General features: G+C 44.0%; 1 protein-coding gene across 3 annotated transcripts in view; it reads right to left on the reverse strand.

Moving 5' to 3' along the window:
- Positions 1 to 9918: 9918 nt before the first annotated feature.
- The window catches only part of QRICH2 (glutamine rich 2), a 41704-nt gene continuing 29864 nt past the window's right edge, over positions 9919 to 21758 (reverse strand). For all 3 annotated transcript variants that reach the window (XM_069952438.1, XM_069952437.1, XM_069952436.1), the window contains exons 12-17: positions 17382 to 17503; positions 14946 to 15011; positions 14760 to 14861; positions 13813 to 13969; positions 12781 to 12967; positions 9919 to 10979 (exon numbers count right to left, since the gene is read on the reverse strand). In XM_069952438.1, coding sequence (XP_069808539.1) covers positions 10873 to 10979; positions 12781 to 12967; positions 13813 to 13969; positions 14760 to 14861; positions 14946 to 15011; positions 17382 to 17503 — 741 coding nt within the window. In that variant the 3' untranslated portion in view covers positions 9919 to 10872. The remainder of the gene's footprint in view (positions 10980 to 12780; positions 12968 to 13812; positions 13970 to 14759; positions 14862 to 14945; positions 15012 to 17381; positions 17504 to 21758) is intronic.

Raw genomic sequence — 21758 nt, forward strand, 5'->3', positions numbered from 1 at the left:
CCATAATTGGACAAATACACTGTATGCAGAAAGGTACTAGGCCCACCCCTTAAAGGGTATGTTTACATAGCACCCAGGATGCTGAGAGTAAGGGCCCTTTTACACGGGACGATCATCGTGCAAAAAATCATTATAACGTTTGAATTTAAACGATAATCGTTCTGAGTAATTGCAGGCAACGATCGGATTTTTTTTTTTTTTTTTATTCAAATGCTTTATTGAACAGCAGTAATGGGTACAAACATAGGTTCAAGATGATAGGCCATGTAAACAGTACTCATAGAACGACAGTGTCTGAAAGTGAATAAAATCGTTACAAGGGAACAACACCACTGCATGATGAGAAATAGACCCCAGCAGGGGGCAGGTTATATAGAACACTAGGAGGCCAAGCAACAGTGGTATTCATCATTACACAGTGTCGTCTGTCTGTTAACCAATCACCCAAATCTATAGAACTAAAACACAATGATAGGTAACAAAAGACTAAGGGCCCTATTCCACCGGACGATTATCGTTAGCATAATCGTTAACGATTAACGATTTCAAACGACCGCTATTGCGAAAGACCTGAAAACGTTCACTCATTTCCATGGAACGATAATCGTTACTTATGATCGTAATTGCGATCGTTTCTTCTTCCGTATTTATTCGCTATTGCGTTCGTATCTATTGCGAACGACCGAACGATGTCTTATTCAATGCGAACGATTTGCGAACGTTTTGCGAACGAGCAACGATAAAAATAGGTCCAGGTCTTATAAAGCGATCAACGATTTCTCGTTCGGTCGTTAATCGTTACTGCATTTCAACCGAACGATTATCGTTTAGATTCGAACGATTTAACGATAATCTGAACGATAATCGTCCGGTGGAATAGGGCCCTAAGTGAGGAAGAAGGGAAAGAGGAGGAGACCAGCACAGTCCCAGGGGAGGATGGAAGAGAAGGGAGAGCAAGGTCCATGAGAAGACTACCTGAGGAGAGTGGATGCGCAAATATAAGTCAGCAGTCCTGCGTGTCAACCAGGGGTGGCACATAAGAATGGTATAGAGGGGTATCCATGAACGCTATCCAGTGCGTCCACATAGCCGTGGCAGCAGGGGGTGCACCGAGGTGGTCCGCCCTCAGCTCCTCCATACGATGAAGGTATTGAATTTCTGCAAACCAGTCTGATACAGAGGGTGGGGTCTCCGACTTCCATCTCCTAGGGCAGGGGTGGGGAACCTCCGGCCCGCAGCTCCCCTGTGATGCGCGCCGCTCTGGAGGAGGAAGGAGCCGGCATACACAGCATCCTCCGGTGTCTGTGACAGCTGCCGGACACAGGAGGATGCTGTCTATGCTGGCTTCTTCCCCAGCAGAGCGGCGCGTATCTTCATTCTCCTGCGGGCCGCGCGCGATGACGTCATTTCATCGTGCGCCGCCTGCAGGAGAAGACTGGCACAGAGGACCTGGGACAGAAGAGGACATGGGCAGCGTGGGAACGGAGGTAAGGTGAGTGGGATGTTTATTTTTTTTATTTGGGGGTTAACTAGGCCACCAGGGACATGCCTGATGGGGGTTAACTAGGCCACCTGGGACATGACTGATGGGGGTTAACTAGGCCACCTGGGACATGCCTGATGGGGGTTAACTAGGCCACCAGGGACATGCCTGATGGGGGTTAACTAGGCCACCTGGGACATGACTGATGGGGGTTAACTAGGCCACCTGGGACATGCCTGATGGGGGTTAACTAGGCCACCAGGGACATGCCTGATGGGGGTTAACTAGGCCACCAGGGACATGACTGATGGGGGTTAACTAGGCTACCAGGGACATGACTGATGGGGGTTAACTAGGCCACCTGGGACATGCCTGATGGGGGTTAACTAGTCCACCAGGGACATGCCTGATGGGGGTTAACTAGGCCACCTGGGACATGCCTGATGGGGGTTAACTAGGCCACCAGGGACATGCCTGATGGGGGTTAACTAGGCTACCAGGGACATGACTTGGGGGTTAACTAGACTACAAGGGGCATCACTGGGTGTTAAGTACAATAGCAGGGGAACTAGGGGAACAATACTTTGCCTTGCCCTGGGTGCTGCAAACCCACACTACTAACTGCCGCACACGGTATGCGGCCCTCGAATGATTTTATTAATGCCCAACCGGCCCTCGACATGGAAAAGGTTCCCCACCCCTGTCCTAGGGATTACTGTCCTAGCCGCCAGGAGAAGGAAACAAGTAATGCTTTTCTTGCACTGTGAGAGTGTGCCCGGGATCATAGACTAGATAGTTGGAGGGTTGGTTAGAAAGATTTACCCCTGCTATCTCATGAGTCAAATCAGCGACCGCCCCCCAAAAGCTTGTTAATTTTGTGCAGCCCCACCATATGTGGCTCATGATGCCCGGGCTTTGCCCACATCGCCAGCACAGTTCTGATACTGTCGGGTAGAAAGAGTGTAATAGAGTCGGCACCCTGTACCACCTCGACATCACCTTAAAATTGGTTTCCTGGGCCTTGCTGGCCACCGAAGACTTATGACAGAGGAAGAAAGCTTTTCCCCAATCAGATCTCGAGAAGGGCTGGTTTAGTTCCAGTTCCCAACCCACCTGGTACGGAAGCTTGACATCGGGGGAAGGTTGCGTCAAGATGTTGTAGACCAGCGACACCACATGGGTAGGCGCTTCTGATAGTACGCCAAGGGAGAGAAAAAGAAACCGGCGCCTCGTGTGATACCTCAATACACCAAGGATAAGGATTATGTGAGAAGGTGCTCACCTGGATGCCACTTGGGCTTTGTGTATATCACCCCTCAACAGGGTACAAATCCGAATCCAGGGTCTTGTTTGGTGACAGTCCACTGTATAGGGGCCTACTACCTCTAGGGACTGCTGAGCTGACTACCAAAAACACAGGATACTCCCAAAATAATGGGGCCCGTGGAGAGAATAAGTGAATAAAGTAAAAAGGAATTGAGGTACTCACGGTCAGCGTTGTCCACATAGAGAAGTGTCCGAAAGCTTAAATAAATGAATTTAATATAGTGAAAAATATATTTAATATAGCACAAATATTATTTATTTATATATATATTTGTGCTATATTAAATATATTTTTCACTATATTAAATTAATTTATTTAAGCTTTCGGCCACTTCTCTATGTGGACAGCGCTGACCGTGAGTACCTCAATTCCTTTTTATTTTATTCACTTATTCTGATAGTACGCAGAGCTCTTCAAAGGGCAGTAGCTGTCTATGGATTTGCAGCGAGCGAACCGAGGTATTACAGTATTGTTGCAGCTGCATGTATTGCCAGTTGTACCGCTGCAATCGGTTCGGTTCAGGATAAACCTAAAATTGTTAATCGATCGCTAATCGTTCGCTGTAATTCCACGTTCGTTTGCTCAAGTTCCGCATTTGTTTACTAATCGTTCAGTGTAATTGCTCATTGTTCATTGTTTTACTGGGATCAGATGGAATAAACGATCATAGTAACCAACGACCATCGCTCTGTGTAATATGGTGAAAGATTTCAGGTTAACGGTAAACATTCTCGTTTGCGATCGTTAATTGTTAAAAAATCACTCCATGTAATAGGACCCTAAAGGTCATTTTTTGACAAACCTCCCCTAACTTACGTAATAAAGTAAAGATTTAGTAAAAACGCCGCTGAGGATGAAGAAAAATAACCTTTTATTCTCAGCTTCCTGTGCGCTGAGTGGTTAATTCAGTCCCATTGGTTAAAGCGAATGGTACCATAAGGATTTTTTTTTTTTTTTTTTTTTTTTTAAATATTAACCCAACCCCATTAAACACCAAGGGGGACATTAACTATCATTGTGCTCCTGGTGTACGCCAGGGACAAGGGGCGAATCTGCTTCTTCTCCCTCCCGGCGTATGCCTGCTGTATTCCCTGCTTGCCTGATGAGTGGGCAGGAGGCAGGGAGGGCGCAGACCACCTTTTCAGAACAACGGAAGATGGTATGTTTGTAAAGGGGGAGGTGAGGGGGGGGGGAACTCAATATCAGAGGAGCTATCCAGGATATGGGAAACTATCTGTGTATCAGCTGAGATTGTGCTAGAATTTATGAATAGTTCTACACTATACAGCCATAACGTTAAAGAGAATAATGCCGATTCTCTCGTTATAGTAGCAAAATAGCAAAAGGTATGATATACTATATACTAGGCAGCAAGTAAACAGCTGGAAACAGGAAAATGGAAAAGCATATGGAACTGGGTAACTTTAACAAGGGCTAAATTGTGATGACTGAATCAGAGCATCTACAATAAGGCAGGTTGGGGGGGGGGGGTAGTATACAGTGGTTAATACCTTCCAAAACCCCTAGAATTTGATTGGAGGGGCAGTGCGCATATACGACTGCTGCTTTACTCACACAGCTACTTAGGATCCCGCTGTTTTTGTGATTGGTGAGGCTCTGGCAGTCGCACTCCACTATCCTATATCATGAGGATGAAGGGTCACTTTTAGTCCTGAGATGACCCATAGTAACCGCTGATATGCCAATATGCCTGGGCTCACACACTTACTGCCAGGGCTGGAGAAACAGATGGTCCTAGCACTGTAACCCATTACTTGCGATGGTTTAACCATGACTGCAACATGTACTATATAGGGTAAGAAGTTGTCTCTAAGAGCCGTATTATATGGCCCAATCACTAGATCTAGCAGATCGGCACTCATTTACTAGTGATCGGGCCTTCTTATGCTGCGTTTACACAAAACGATAATTGGCCCGATCGTACGATTAACGATGTCGGAGTAACGATTTTTTTTTCATAACGATCAGCATTTAGACTGTACGATATATCGTACGGAAAATTCGTTTTGCAATCGCTTAAGCCTATCTCACACATTGGTTAAATCGGCGAACGACTGTTCACACGGAACGATCTGCGATTTTTTTTGCGAACGATCAACGACGATTTGAGAACATGTTCAAAGATCAAAATGAACGAATTCTCGCTCATCGTTTGATCGTTCGCTGCGTTTACATGTACGATTATCGTTCTAATTCGATCCTTATCGTGCAAATTCGCACGATAATCGTTACGTCTAAACGCACCATGAGCCTATTACAAGGCTCGATTATTGGGCAATAAGGGCTGCATGGACACAGTGATGTTCATGTTGCTCTAAAAGTGTCAAATAATAAAGTTCATACATTACCTGACCGTGCTCCCGGGTGTCTTGCTGTCTTCTCCCCACGGCGGCCGCTGCAGCTTACGAGACGCTCTCTGAAGTGGCAGGCTGCTCAGCCAATCGCTGGCCACGGTGGTCCCATCCCCGACAGTGATTGGCTGAGCAGCCTGTGACTTCAGAGAGCAGCTCTGAAGTTGCACTGGCAGCTGCAGGGAGAAGGCAGGAAGACACTGGGGAGCAGGGAGTGGTAATATATGAACTTTATTATTTTCCTTATACAATCAGCCTTTGACTGATGCGCGCCCGGTGGCGATGATTTGGGCCCAGGACCAAAAGACGCGATCAGCCGATAATCGTCATTAGTTGATTGTTGTCTTTATCAAACTGGAGCGATAGTCTGCCAAATCGCCCTGATTCTGCAGATTATCGCTCCATGTAATAGGGCCAAAGCCAGAAACAGACTATAAACGGAGATCAGGTCATAAAAGAAAGCCTGAGATTTCTCTTTTTTTCAAATCCATTCCGGGTTTTGGCTTCAAATCTTTGGCAGATAATTTTTCTGTGTAAATGGACCCTTATGGTGTGTTTACACAGATTTATCTGACAGATCTTTGAAGCCAAAGTCAGGAACAGACTATAAACAGGGAACAGGTCTTAAATGAAAGACTGGGATCTATCCTGTATTCAAATCCATTCCCAGCTTTGGCTTCATAAATCTGTTTGTGTAAACGCACCATTAGGCTTGCCAATTATATGCTGGAGACAGGTCTAATAGAGATAGTAAACTGCAGTAAAGTAGCACTGTGGTGTATTGTATCAGCGAGCAAAAGTTTGCTGGTGTAGGTGCAGTAGTGGAACTAGCAAAAAAACATTAAAATGTTTAAAAAAAAAATTAGCGACTAGACTACAAACTTTCAAAATAATTTTTAAAATCTGATGTCTTTTGTCAATATGTCTCTGAATAAGAGAAAAATCAAAAAGATATGTTTTAAGGCCCCATTCCCAATGAGCAAAACTAGCGGAATTGTCCGCCGCGGAATGCCGTTATCCTTCCACTCATAATGGGAGTCTATGGGAGGCGTGCGCTCCTGCTTTGTCCGCGCTGAAGAATGATCATGACAGGGAAGGAGCGCGCGCCTCCCATAGACTCCCATTATGAGAGGGAGGCTAACGGCATTCCGCGGCGGACAATTCCGCTAGTTTTGCTCAGTGGGAACGGGGCCTTATTAATAAAAGCTATATAAAGCTATAAATAAATGAGCCCACACCCAGCTCCACCAAGAGGAAAAATAAGAAAGCTATGGATCTTGAAATATGTTGATTGGAATTAATGGAATCAATCAATGGAAGGCACAAAAAAATGAAATAAAATCCCATGTCCTATGTTGCCTGTGCTTAGACTTCTGCTATAGTCAGCGTGCAGAACAGGAATTATGCGGCCTGTGCCTGGGACATCCCTGATGCAACTGTGACTCGGAGGGAACAGAGATATTTCCCCCACCAATTTCCTGTACAATATAACCACATCCTAATGATAACTCACTGACCAGCTTGCCAAATGTCAGCAGATAGCTGCCGGTTAACCCTTTCTGTTTACCACCTCTCATCTAAAATAAAATAGTCTATGAAAAAGAACTGTACCCATAGAGGGATGCATGGCTTTTTGGGGGGCTGATATCTGTAGATGAGACGTAAGATTTTTTTTTTTTGTTTAAAAAAAAAAGAAGAAAAAACTCCAAATGTAATCCTTCCCTCATCATAAATCCTTCCCAGATAACCTGCTCACACCTCCAGATGTACCGATAACGTCCTCACCTTGTAAGATCCCTATTCCTTCCCATATTACTCTCCACTCTGTGACATCACAGGCCCTTCTTTCACTCTGAGACATCACTGGCCTTTCCTAAATAATCCTGCCCCCCCCCCCATGACATCACCATTCCTACTCTGATATAAACCTGCCTATAACTGACATCACCAGTCCTACTCTAATATATACCCGCCTCCTGACTATGACATCACCAGTCCTACACTGGTATAAACCTGCTTCCTGACTGACATCAGCTGTCCTACACTGATATAAACCTGCCTCCTATGACATCACCAGTCCTACACTGATATAAACCCGCCTCCTGACTATGACATCACCAGTCCTACACTGATATAAACCCGCCTCCTGACTATGACATCACCAGTCCTAAACTGATATAAACCCGCCTCCTGACTATGACATGGACAGAGGTGGCAGCAGAGAGCACTGTGTCACACTAGAAAGAATACACCGCTTCCTGCAGGACATTCAGCAGCTGATAAGTATGGGAAGATCCGAGATTTTTAAATAGAAATAAGTTACAAATTTAAGCCCTTTACCCCTAGATAACCTAGGGCATACCCATACGTCCTGGCGTTGCTAGGGGAGTTTGGAGGGAAGCCGCGCGGTGGCCCTGCTCTGAATGGCCGCGATCCCGGGTGCTTTATGCAGCCTGGGACCGCGGCTATTAGTGGGCACGGCGATCCGAGCTGCATTGACAACTGCATTTAAAAAGCAGCTTTTCCATACCTGGTGGTCTAGTGGCGGGATCGCCCGCCGCGACATGGTCGTGGAGGAGCGATCCTAGCATCTGAAGCTGGGGTCTGCAATGTAATGGTGCTAATCCCGACTCGGCACTCTATTGCTTTCGGCTGCAGCAGCCGAAAGCAATAGAATGCCTATCTCTTGGATCTATGCAGTATTACTATACTGCATAGATCTCTATGAGATATCAGTGTGGCTATAATAGAAGTACTAACCCTTACCCCAGGGGGGCTTCTAGTATGTGTGTAAAAAAATGTTTTATTATTAATAAAAAAAACCTTCCCTAATAAAAGTTTGAATCACCCCCCTTTCCCCATTTTATAAATAAATAAACAAGCCATCCTCCATAACAGCACCACAGAAATCTGGCATCATGCCCTAATAGGGGACAGAAAACATGTTATAAAGCCTCTCCCCACATCATACACCAATGTCCATTTAGGGGTTGGTAAAGGTGTACTTATTAGCTGCTGTATGCCCTGTTTCGTTGACCTTTGATTTGGTCAAATTTCAGTTTAGAACATTGTACAGGGAGGGAAGGCTGGAGATGTCAAGCAGCCAATTTGTCAGATATTACTCTGCATGAGTGAACCTGCAGCAAATCAGTCTAGTGTGCATTCACCCTAAAGATTCCCTTTAAGTAGAGCAAGGGCAATGTCCTTCTAAAAATCACTGCAGCTTAAAACCATAATGCTGATCTCTAAGATCCTTCTGGAGAAGGGACTTCTCCCCTCCTCCCTAAATGACATCAAGTATCATCCACGTGACTGAACCCATCATATGTCTCCACGCAGTGTCATGAGATCCGGCACTCTCTCTGAGAATGGGGAAGTAACAGTCTGTGAAACGATCTTACATTAATAAAATAGCATTATTACCTTGAAATACGTCCGTATTTTTACCTCCAAATTACGTGAACAATTTGTGTACATACACCGAAAGATTTGCAAACCATTAGCGAATGATTTTATGTTCAGCTCAAAAGATCAATGACAATTGAGCGAATTTTCGTTAGTCGTTTGATCGTTGCTGCACACACACAGAAAGATTATCGCTTAAATTTGAAGCATATAACGATTTTTCGCACAGTAATCTTTCTGTGTAATAGGGCCCTTACACTGCTGCCAATCTAACTGTTCCGGGACCAGGGCTCCTGAAGCTACTAGAGGCAGCAGAGGGTCCATGTCACCACCTACTGCTGACAGTCAATGAAAATGTAAAAAAAATTATAATTACATTTTATATAATTTTATCAAAGAAATTCAAAAATAATTTAACTTTTTTACCCCTTTAAGGTACTGAATATAAAATTTGATTGGCCAAACAAAATGTAACAGATGAGGTCACAGACAGGGCCGACGTCAGCACAGGGCTTACCTGGGAAAGTGCCAGGGCCCACAGTGCCTCTAGGGGCCCAGAGAGGGAGAGGGGCCCGCTATTCTAATGTTCAGCCCACTCACTGTAATGCAGATTGAGGGGATAAACATCAGAAGACACATCATTTTTAGAATTGGCTTCCCCATAATAGAAAGAGGGATGTCCAAGATGTGGGTGCAAACGAAACCTCTGCACCCCCTCTAGTTACGCCCCTGCATTCTATTCCCAGTGTGAACACTTACTAGTCACCCATTGTTATAGTATCAGTGGTTCTTCTGAGGAGTTTTTCACTTTCGATTGTATTTTACCAAGAGCTTCTTCCTCTTTTCATTATGAAAACTTTGTTTCTATGAAAAAGCACCGAGGAAGCTGAAAAGCTCTGAGAAAAGCAAACGTGTCATGTTTATTTTATTTGGGCAGAAGAAGCCTTTCATTTCAACGATACTGCGTGCCAACATAGGCCAGGTTCACAGAGGCATTCACATTTCCGGTTTTCTGTTCTAAAGAAAATGAAGGCAGAACCAGATCACATGACAGAGAGCAACTTACAACGGAGCCTGTCAGGTAAGCTGTACAGGGTGGTCCAAAAGTAGGTGGACAGTATGGGTAATAGGGTTATAAACTGAGGGAGATTTATCAAACATGGTGTAAAGTGAAACTGGCTCAGTTGCCCCTAGCAACCAATCAGATTCCACCTTTCATTTCCCAAAGCGTCTATGAGGAATAAGAGGTGGAATCTGATTGGTTGCTAGGGGCAACTAAGCCAGTTTCACTTTACACCATGTTTGATATATCTCCCCCTTTATAACCCTATTACACATACTATCCACCTACTTTTGGACCACCCTGTACATTCATGGCTTCCACAACTTTCTGGCAAAAGTGATGCAAGCTGTGACAGACCTTCCAACAAAGACTTGAACCTACGATTAGATAAAAGGCTGAACAATACTGCCGCACCAGATTACATCAAATTTTGGCCTAATAATACAATGATCACATTTAAACGATAATCGGCTCGTGTAAACACAGCGAACGATCAAGCGACAAGCGAGAAATCGTTCATTTTGATCTTTCAACATGTTCTCAAATCGTCGTTGGTCGTTCACTAAAAATTCACAGATTGCTTCGTGCAAACAGTCTTTCAAAAATTCACTCTATGTGTCTCCAGTTCAGGTGTGGTTTGCAATTAAGCTCCATTTACTTCAATGGAACTGAGTTTCAAAACCCCACCCAAACTGGAGACAACAGTAGGGGGAAAGTGGCCATATTTTTCTAGCGCTGGATAACCCCTTTAAGCGATCTTAAAAACAATCACAATAACGACTTATCTAACGATTCGTCTAATGCTGCGAAATGATAATTGGCCCAATCGTACAATTAAAAATGTCGGAATATCGATTTTTTTTCATAACGATCAGCGTTCAGATGGCAGAATTCGTTTTGTGATCGTTTTGCGATCGCTTAAGCCTATCTCGCACATAGGAAAAATCTGTGAACAACTGTTTACACAGAACGATATGCAAATTTTTTGCGAACGACAATTATAGAACATGTTGTAAGATCAAAATGAACGATTTTTCGTTCGTCATTTGATCGTTCGCAGCGTTTACACGTACGATAATCGTTCCGTGTAAATGCAGCATAAGTACTGATCGTTATAAAAATCAAATCGTTGCTTCAAAATCGTTAAACGATCGATTGGGCGAATTATCGCTTCTTGTAAACAAGTGTAAAAGTGTGGCTTCTACAAGAAATGCGAGCTTCTTCATGTCCACTTAACACTCTGATTGAAGGCAGGTGGTACGATGTCCTTAATGGAAGGCAAAGGTTGTTCAGATCCCTGGGTAAATTTCATATGGGCCTTGGAAACTCCTTTAAAAAAAGAAAAATATTAAATAAAAAAACAGTGAATACAAATACATTTTATTTGGTCACAAACATATAATTTACTAATAACGTGACCATGTAAAGTCATCTTCTGTAATACTGTGGATACATAAAATAAGGCCTAATGCACACAACAGGATCTGAAATCCTTAAAGGGGTTATCAGCTGGTCAGGTGAAATACATGTGGAAACATCATCCCTCCTGGAGACTAACTGTTCATTCCATACTTGTTGTTATCTTTTCAGTCTCTTTCCCCAGTTCTGAGCTGCTGCTTTTGCTGAAGACACAGAAAACTGCATGTGTGCTGCTCTCTCTCTCTCACTACTTCCCCCAACACTTCTTAGATGGCTGATGTAAACAAGTTACTGGCCAGCTGTATCTGCTCTCTGTAATGCCAGGAGGGTTAATCAGGGTTATTATAGAGTGCAGTGACAGCCGACGAGGGACACTGTTTACATGAGCTGTCTCGGATGGGAGGGGGGTGGGGGAAGAACAGCTCACACACAGTTTTCTGTGTTTTCAGCAAAAGCAGCAGCTCAGAACTGGGGGAAGAGACTGAAAAGGTAATGACAAATATGGAATCAGTTGTTAGTCTTCAGGAGAGGATATTTTCCAGGCGGTCCACGGGCAGTATCCTCCCTCTGCATGGAGCGGCCAGCCTGAGGGATACGAGCGCAGATCAGTTTTGCTTCTTACAAAGCACAACAAATCTGATTCACTCATCTCTATTAACTACAAAAAAAATTAAGATAAGCAGGATCGCTACATGCAGAAATGCATGAATTATGACTAAAAGGACATTATTCATCCTATATGGTAAAAGCAGTGGTAGAAAGGTTTTTTTTTATGTGAAATCACAAAAAACATCGAATAATGGGATGAAATAATCAAAATCGACCCCACAATGGTACCAATAAAAACAACAGCTCCCTGAGCCTGTATCCTAGTGCTGAGGAGACGACCTCCATAATCATCATGATCAATATAGTGGTTTTTTTTATATATATTAAAATATATTATATTAAATATTTTTATATATATATATATATATATATATATATATATAAAATTTATTTTATTTTTTTTACATTTTTTAAAATTGCGGGTATCCATACCCGCATATACAGAAGTCCATCAAGTTATAATGGCCTCAGGTTACAATATTGTCAACTTACAATGGCCTCAGGTTACAATATTGTCAACATACAATGGCCTCAGGTTACAATATAGTCAACATGTAATGGTCTTTTCTGGACCATTGTAACTTGAGACCAGACTCAACATATAGTACTACAGACAGTCTGAACCTACAACACATGTGAATGGCTTGATGACTCGACCAATACAAGTAGCCATTTTACTTGTAACCCATCTATATTACCTGGTTGTTGGTTGTCTAATAGCACCTCTCCACAGTACAATGCAGTACTACATTCTGTACTGAGCTGTTTCAGGGTGAGTTGCTCCTTTGGACATTAGGTGAGAGTGAATCCATTTTATTCCTAAGGACCCTATGTAACAATCTCTGCAGAGCTGATCAGGGTCTGCTAATAGACAGCATCCCCTGAAGAAACCCAGTGATCATATGATTGCCACAAAAACAAGCAGGAAGGCTTATGGGCTATATACCACTCTGCCTCCTCCTCATCTGCCTATTCTGAACAGCTACAATAGTGACCGTTGTAATCAATGGCTGATTGTTGTGGCATATCATATCATCTATATAACTATCTTTACCAGTATGGGCACCTGTGGGCCGACTCCCGATATAAAAAAAATCCTTACCACAATGAATATCTGAAGCCGTGCTTGGAGAAGAGCCAAACAGACTCTCCTCTCCCTTTAAGTTACAGTCACAAAATTTCTGATGAGCAACTGATCTCCTGTCATCTTTAGTCCTTATGGATGGCAAATGGTTTTCCCTCCTGCCGCGATAGATGTGCCCATCCTGGCCTAGAATAAGCACCTCCTCCTGCAATGGAAAAGTGGACTGGTAAAATAACAAATAATTATTGTTAAAAAAATGTTTTTAAAATTGTTATATTGTTCGAATTTAAGCGATAATCTCTCCGTGTGTATGCAGGCAACGGCCAAACAAAAATTCACACGTAAGTCGTTGATCACATCTTTTGAGCTGACCATAAAATCTTCGCTAAATGTTCGCAATTCTTTCAGTGTATGTACATAATGTTCGTAATTACGATAGTTTGTATACTAGACTACACGAACAATGCTGTAATTCGTAAACTACCTTATATTAGGGTATATTCACACTGAGCAAATGTAGCGGAATTCTCCGCCGCGGAATCTCGCCTGCCTCAGTGTGATACTAATTCTCTTTGGGAGGGCTTGTGCTTCTCCGCGTGCGTCACTCTTTGATTAAAGAATTTACACGTCAATTCTTTGTGTGGTGAGCGGAGGCGCGCGAGCCATCCCATAGACAAGTCACACTGAGGCAGGCGGAGAATTACAACACATTTGCTCTGTGAACTGTGAACATACCCACAGAATTCCGCTGTGCTCAGTTTCCCCCTGTGAGTGAATGAGAGGGCTCGCGCTCCTCCGCTGTCGTCGCTTTCCGCTCGAAGAAGTGACACGTCACTTCTTTGAGCGGAGGGCAACGGCTGCGGAGCAGCGCGCGCTCTCCCATAGACGGGCTATGGGACACTGAGACAGGCGGAATCCCGTCTGTTTTACTCAGTGTGAACATACCCTTATGGTGAATGATTTCAGGTCATCCCCAAAAGCCCTCGATTGCAATTATTTATTGTTAATCGTTGTAAATGAAAAAGACTTTTTGTCTAATAGGACCCTTACTTTTAAACCAGCCACAAAATCTTCCTTCTGCGCGGTACATGGAGTACTGGCCTGCAGCCTAGCATAACGCTTTTGCGGAAAGGTCAGTGTGTGACTTCCTCCACAGCTGCGGGAGCTGGACGTATATCCGAAATCACTAAGTTGCGGTAAGCGATCACTAATAAAAAGAAACACCAAATCGGTCAAGTTCAATCAGTTAATACAGTTTGATGTAACATACGGAGACACACGAAGTATCACGTACTGCACAAAACCTATTGCATTTCTGCATAAAGGGGTACCGCATCACATCTGCTACTGCACTACTTTGTGTTACAGGGAATTGCACCTTCAACTGCTGTAAAAATTTGCATTGACAATGTTTGTCATTGTTCCTGAACTATGTTACTCTGTGAGACTAGGTTCACACTGTGTAAAAGTGACGTCCATCTTTCAGAATAATAGCCACCATTGAGCAGATAACGTCCGTACTTTTTAAATAACAGACGTTATTTTCACAATGACAGCCGTTATTCCAAAAGAGTGCTGTCATTTTTACATGGTGTGAACCTAGCCAATACCTGTGTCTAGTTACATTATTGCACTACTAACACCAACACATGTGCCCCTGCTTTCCATCTACCAGACACATTACACAGGGTGCTACCTGGGAAACAAAGACTCCTACCACTACCTGGAGGGAGCAGGTCCTCATAAATATTGGGGACTAATGAGTGCACACATATAATAGGGAAACTATTGTGCATCATACAATCTCCTCGCCATTGATCTGGATGACTGCATAGAACACTGCAACTAATACATGGTTCTGTTCAACGTCTCTCATTAATTTACGCTGCTCTGAGATAAGGCAACATGAACCTAGTCACTGACTTTCTTTGGGCTAATTTTGAGTCTTTAGATCAAAATATTATTATGGTTCCTTAATGCTGTGCTGGTTAACCCACCTGCGGCTCTGTTGACGGATTTGGTTGAGTTCAAACACGGTGTATGGCCGGTTGGAGCGATGGGCTGGTAGGCCAGAGATGTTTGGGATGGATAACATCTCCCTGTGAAACCAGGAAGAGAGTGAAAGGGGCAACACCACAAGTGACCTACACTAACTACAAACTTTACCAATAGAGAACGCTTACGTGCCGGGTACCAACATATCCACAGTGCGGTCACAGGAGATGCAGTGAAATCTTCTTATCAGCTGCCTGGATGTAACAGATAAAGATAAATAACCATTGTCCTGCCTCTCTCTAATAGCATATATAGCACCCAGGGTTTACCTTGTTTTGTACATTTATTGTGTAGCAGAAAATGTTAAAGGGGAACTATCAGCAGGTTAGATGAATCTAACCTGCTGAAATGTCGCTATTGCACCGAAGACGCAGAGGATTAAGGTATGGCTCTTACCTTCATCCCTGGCACCTTTCCGGTGCAGTTAGTAGTTTGATCCGCAGTTAGGTACAAGCACTGGGGCACCCGTTAAGAGCATTTCCCTGTGACCATAGCACCGATCTTCCCCCGACCGGCCCGCTCCTTTCTAATTATAATCAATGGAGGGGGCCGGATCGGTGTTATAGGGCGGACAGTCATCTTAACGGGTGCCCCAGTGCTCCAAACAGTCTTACTGGACCGTGGAGCAAACTACTAACTGTACTGGAATGGCACCGAACATTAAGGTAAGAGACATATCTTCCTTCTCCATGTCTCATGTGATAGTTCCCCTTTAATAGGTAATTCATTTTAAAGAGGTACGCCGGGCTAGGTGTATTACTGTCTGGCCGGGGAGGAGGTGGATATAGATGCTGCCGTCCACTTACCTGCCCAGTTACAGTGCCGGGTCCCGGATCGCGATGCCTCGTTCTCCCGTCCCGCTGCCGCTTCCTGGTCTGAGTTGCAGATTTAATGTGACGTCTCAAGGCCGCTCAGCCATTCAGCAGTTGTAACGGGGTCCCGCTTAGTCTGGGACCCGGTGCTGGAACCAGGGAGGTACATGGCGTCTATACCCACCCCCTCCCGGCCATACAGTAAAAATACACCTAGCCCGGAGAACCCCTTTAAGTCATGTCACAGCCCCTGTGTACCAAAAATATATTTACCTGTGCCCCCATTGCGCCGCTCACATCGGCAGCTGTCAGGCGCCACATAAAATTCTCCCGGCTCCTCCAGCTGCAGCATCACATACCCGGCTGATAAATTGCCCGCTCAGCCAGTCAAAGACTGCAGCTGTGTCCCGCCCTAGTCACTGATTGGCTGAGCAGGCAGTCCAACAGCTGGGTACGTGACATTGCAGCTTGAGGAGCTGCAGGATTCCGGTGGCTGGCAGGAGTTGTGAGGTCACGGGGATGGGTAAGTATGCTTTCTTTATTATGTTCCCGAACCCCCCATGCCTGCCTGAGATTTTTAACTTTGGTGGGACTTTACCTTTAACGCCCGGACTACCATAAATCCCCCAACTACTGACATCTCAGAGTTTAGGTACACTCTTTAAAACCCAATACATAAACTAGAAAACGAATATTAGACTGTTTGGCTGAAAGCTGCTCCAACTGGTTGAGAACTCGTCTTGTCGAAATAAAATAAGCACTACCAGAAAAAAATATACATGAAAAAAAAGAAAAGAAACCTGCAGGCGAGAGTAGTCCTGTGTGATAATCCAGACACAGACCACTGCTGCCCTCTACTGGCAGCTTTATGACATTGCGTCTCCTGTTCTGTCAGAGTTTACTGCTATGATCCCTTTACAGCACATTCACACATATTCTGCCTGAAATCTGTAAAATCCTCATCCCATTGACTTTCATGACAATCTGTTCTGTATTTCATATGGCATATGTTTGGATTTGGAATCCACATGGCTGAAAAAAAGTAAGTGACGAATTTTGATGTGGAAACCAAGATGGGTTGTTTCATATGGAAACTGCGTACAAACCTGCAACACATTAAAGGAGTACTCCAGAGACAAAAATAGTTTTTAGATTATCTGGTGCCAGGAATACAGATTTGTAAATTACTTCTATGCAAAAATCTCAAGCTTCCCAGTACGTATCAGCTGCTGTATGCTTTACAAGTAGTGCTGCATTCTGTCCAGTCTGCTGCCTTCTCTGTCCGTGTCAGGAAGTGTACAGAGAAATAGCAAATTACTGTAGAAAACCTTTCCTGTGCTGGACAGTTCCTGTCACCGACAGAGGTGGCAGCAGAGAGCACTGTGCTAGACTGGAAAGAATACACCAATTCCTGCAGGACATACAGCAGCTGAAAAGTACGTTAAAGCTTGATTTTTTTTTTTATTTATATTTATAAAAAAATTATTTACAAATCTAAATAACTTTCTGGTACCAGTTGATTTCTCCGGAGTACCCTTTTAAAGTGAAACTGTATGGCAGAAATCCACTGCCAGCAAGGATTCCCACCAAGTGATGGCCAGAATGCCCCCAGTGCCATCTACATACACCTAGTAGTCACGTGTCAAAGCCTCGTCCCAGCAGCTCCTATGTTGGTATGTACTATGTCAGTGTTATATTGCTAATTTACCTCTCTGCCCAAATCTCCCCATCTACCTGTTGGTAGTCACTCACTTGCGGATACCAGCAGCCTCATCAGCCTCGTACTGTGGTGGATGTTCCTGCAGCTGTCGCCGAAGGTCTGTCCAGCACTGTTCCAAGATGTTCTTCAGCGGCTCCAGTTCTATGCGGTCCAACTAGAAATCAGGTTAGAAACTGCAGTGTTAGTGATCACAGCCCAAGCTGTTATCCACTAGTGACAGCACAGAGTGTAATGCACTGGTCGCCACACGACTGGTCACTGTGCACAAAATATTTACTGGACAAGTTCCAGTAATATCTTAGTGGCCCACAAGTCACGGTTACCAGGGAATCTTATACAAATGGTAAGAATACTTAAGGAAGTCTCCCAGAAAGCCAAGGAGTCTGCCAAGGACTGTACATAACTAGCCAGTCTGTAGGATGTAAATATTCAGAAAACCAGTGCCGACCAGTGCTGCGGCTTTACAGGGTACAACATGGGGGCAGTGTAGCAGTGGAGACTCTTCATTGGATTTTTTTTCCGATCTCCCTGAGCTCAGTGATTGCTGTGTTTTGTTGATCTACTTTTCTTTTTAAATCAGATACTTTTTTATTTTCAGTCTCATCACAGTGCAGTAAACAAAGCATTGATAACCATTGTAGACTTATGCATTGTACAGCATACCATTATTACCACATTATAGATATTATAAGACAAAAGTCGTGTATACGTAATACAGTCATATCGCCCATTGAGAACAATAAAGACTTGTTACAGTTCTCCTCCTGACATATTCCTGGTGCAAATGCAACAGGTTAAAACAAAAAGAAAAACAAAGAACAAAAGTAAAAACAAAGACGCAGAAACTTCAAAAACCCGCCCTGCTGTACACTCCAACTCCTCTCTCTCTCTTGCCAACTTATAGATATATACTATAGACAATCTATAGTGATATCTGAATACACTCTCAGCAAATTCTTCATCACTCCTAGCATGCTTACTGGCACTATCTCTTCTCCCCAGGGGCTGGCTGGCAAATTTTAGCCTGGGGGGCAAGCACACAGCACTGGCCCATTAGTAGCCGCCTCGTGGCCCATCCTTCAAGGACCACTCTAGGCCCTCACTTATTACGCTCCCCACATCAGTGCAGGGAAGGTAGATGCCACCCACTCCAATACTTCCTCCAGCGGCAATGTTCTCACACTTCGGATAACACATTCAGCCCTTCCAGTCATTTGTAAACAGGGAATTCCTACTGCTCGCTGTGACGGGGTCGGGGATCTCTTTACTGTATAAGTATATGGGACGGCTCAGCGCTGACACGGAACCATCCCATAGACTTACATTGACAAGGTGACTTCTGGCCCCTTCACACAGAGCAGTAGGAATTCCCTGTCACAAATGACCAGAAGGGAAGGAGACGTTACCCGAATTGTTGGAACATCGCCGCTGGCAGAAGTACAGGCCCGGGGTGCCATCTACCGTCCCTGCACTGATGTGGGGTGGGTAATAATAGGTAAGGGCTGGAGTGTTACTTAAAGGGAACCAATTAGCACAATTGTGGTGATATGGTTTTCAGCTGCACAGTATAGATATACTATGCAGCTCCCCGAGGCTACCAGCCACTGAGTATAAGATGGTGGGAAAGCTGGGTGACCTCCATCTTACTGAGTATAAGATTGTGGGAAAGCTGGGTGACCATATTATACTGAGTGAAAGATATTGGGGAAGCTGGGTGACCTCCATTTTACTGACTACAAGATGCTGGGAAAGCTGGGTGACCTCCAACATACTGACTACTATATAATATGCTCCAAAATACCCTACAAAATGTGTATATTGTTCTGTATGAGTGCGTATTGTTCTGTATGGGTGTATATTGTTCTGTATGAGTGCGTATTGTTCTGTATGGGTGTATATTGCACTGTATGGTTCTTTATGGGTGTATATTGTTCTGTATGGTTCTGTATGGGTGTATATGGTACTGTATGGGTGTATATTGTTCTGTATGGGTGTATATTGTTCTGTATGGGTGTATATTGTTCTGTATGGGTGTATATTGCACTGTATGGTTCTTTATGGGTGTATATTGTTCTGTATGGTTCTGTATGGGTGTATATGGTACTGTATGGGTGTATATTGTTCTGTATGGGTGTATATTGTTCTGTATGGGTGTATATTGTTCTGTATGGGTGTATATTGCAATGTATGGTTCTTTATGGGTGTATATTGTTCTGTATGGTTCTGTATGGGTGTATATGGTACTGTATGGGTGTATATTGTACTGTATGGGTGCATATTGTTCTGTATAAGTGCGTATTGTTCTGTATGGGTGTATATTGTACTGTATGGTTCTGTATGGATGTGTATTGTTCTGTATGGGTGTATATTGTGCTGTATGGGTGTATATTGTGCTGTATGGGTGTATATTGTTCTGTATAGGTGTATATTGTACTGTATGGTTCTGTATAGGTGTACTGTATATTGTTCTGTATGGTTTTGTATAGGTGTATATTGTTCTGTATTGGTGTATATTGTTCTGTATGGGTGTATATTGTTCTGTATGGTTCTGTATGGGTGCGTATTGTTCTGTATGGGTGTATATTCTGTATGGGTGTATATTGTACTGTATGGTTCTGTATGAGTGTAAATTGTTCTGTATGGGTGTATATTGTTCTGTATGGTTCTGTATGGGTGCGTATTGTTCTGTATGGGTGTATATTGTTCTGTATTGGTGTATATTGTTCTGTATGAGTGTATATTGTTCTGTATGGTTCTGTATGGGTGTATATTGTTCTGTATGGTTCTGTATGTGTGTATATTGTTCTGTATTGGTGTATATTGTTCTGTATGGGTGTATATTGTTCTGTATGGTTCTGTTTGAGTGTAAATTGTTCTGTATGGGTGTATATTGTTCTGTATGGGTGTATATTGTTCTGTATGGTTCTGTACAGGTGTATATTGTTCTGTATGGTTCTGTATGGGTGCGTATTGTTCTGTATGGGTGTATATGGTTCTGTATGAGTGTAAATTGTTCTGTATGGGTGTATATTGTTCTGTATGGGTGTATATTGTTCTGTATAGGTGTATATTGTTCTGTATGGTTCTGTATGAGTGCGTATTGTTCTGTATGGGTGTATATTCTGTATGGGTGCGTATTGTTCTGTATGGGTGTATATTGTTCTGTATAGGTGTATATTGTTCTGTATGGTTCTGTATGAGTGCGTATTGTTCTTTATGAGTGCGTATTGTTCTGTATGGGTGTATATTGTTCTGTATGGGTGCGTATTGTTCTGTATGGGTGCGTATTGTTCTGTATGGGTGCGTATTGTTCTGTATGGGTGTATATTGTTCTGTATAGGTGTATATTGTTCTGCATAGGTGTATATTGTTCTGTATGGTTCTGTATGAGTGCGTATTGTTCTGTATGGGTGTATATTGTTCTGTATGGGTGCGTATTGTTCTGTATGGGTGTATATTGTTCTGTATGGGTGTATATTGTTCTGTATGGGTGCGTATTGTTCTGTATGGGTGTATATTGTTCTGTATGGGTGTATATTGTTCTGTATGGGTGCGTATTGTTCTGTATGGGTGCGTATTGTTCTGTATGGGTGCGTATTGTTCTGTATGGGTGTATATTGTTCTGTATGGGTGCGTATTGTTCTGTATGGGTGCGTATTGTTCTGTATGGGTGCGTATTGTTCTGTATGGGTGTATATTGTTCTGTATGGGTGCGTATTGTTCTGTATGGGTGCGTATTGTTCTGTATGGGTGCGTATTGTTCTGTATGACCGTATATTGTTCTCTATGAGTGTGTATCATTCTGTGTGTGGGGGCACAGCAGTCTGAAATGTGTGTGGGGGGGGGGGGGGAGGGGGGGGGCAAAGCAGCTTGAAAAGGGGGGGGGACCGCAGCCTGAAGGGGGGGGGGGGACCGCAGCCTGAAGGGGGGGCACAGCAGCCTAAAAGGGGGGGGAGGGGCACAGCAGCCTGAAAGGGGGGGGGAGGGGCACAGAAGCCTGAAAGGGGGGGGGGGGAGAGGCAAAGCAGCCTGAAGGGGGGGCACAGCAGTCTGAAGTGTGTATATGGAGTGGGGGGGGGGGGGGGGGAAGAGACAAAGCAGCCTGAAGGGGGGGCACAGCAGTCTGGGGGGAAGGCTCACACAGCAGCCTTAGGAGGTACATATCAACTACAGGTGCAGAGGGGCAATGCAGCCTGTGGAAGAGGGTGCAGCTATAGGGGGTAAAGGGCAGCAGCTACAGGGGGTTGGGGGAACAGATGCTAGTGTGTGTGTGTTTGCCTCTGTCAGCCCAGCCCAGCAGACAGCCCTCTCCTCTCTGTCCCGACCTCCCTCCTATCTACAACCCGAAGTACCTGCATTATAGCTGCTGAGCAGAGAGCAGGACAGGAGGGGGATGGTCAGGAAGCAGG

Source organism: Dendropsophus ebraccatus, chromosome 14 (assembly GCF_027789765.1).
Source record: "Dendropsophus ebraccatus isolate aDenEbr1 chromosome 14, aDenEbr1.pat, whole genome shotgun sequence".
NCBI lineage: Eukaryota > Metazoa > Chordata > Amphibia > Anura > Hylidae > Dendropsophus > Dendropsophus ebraccatus.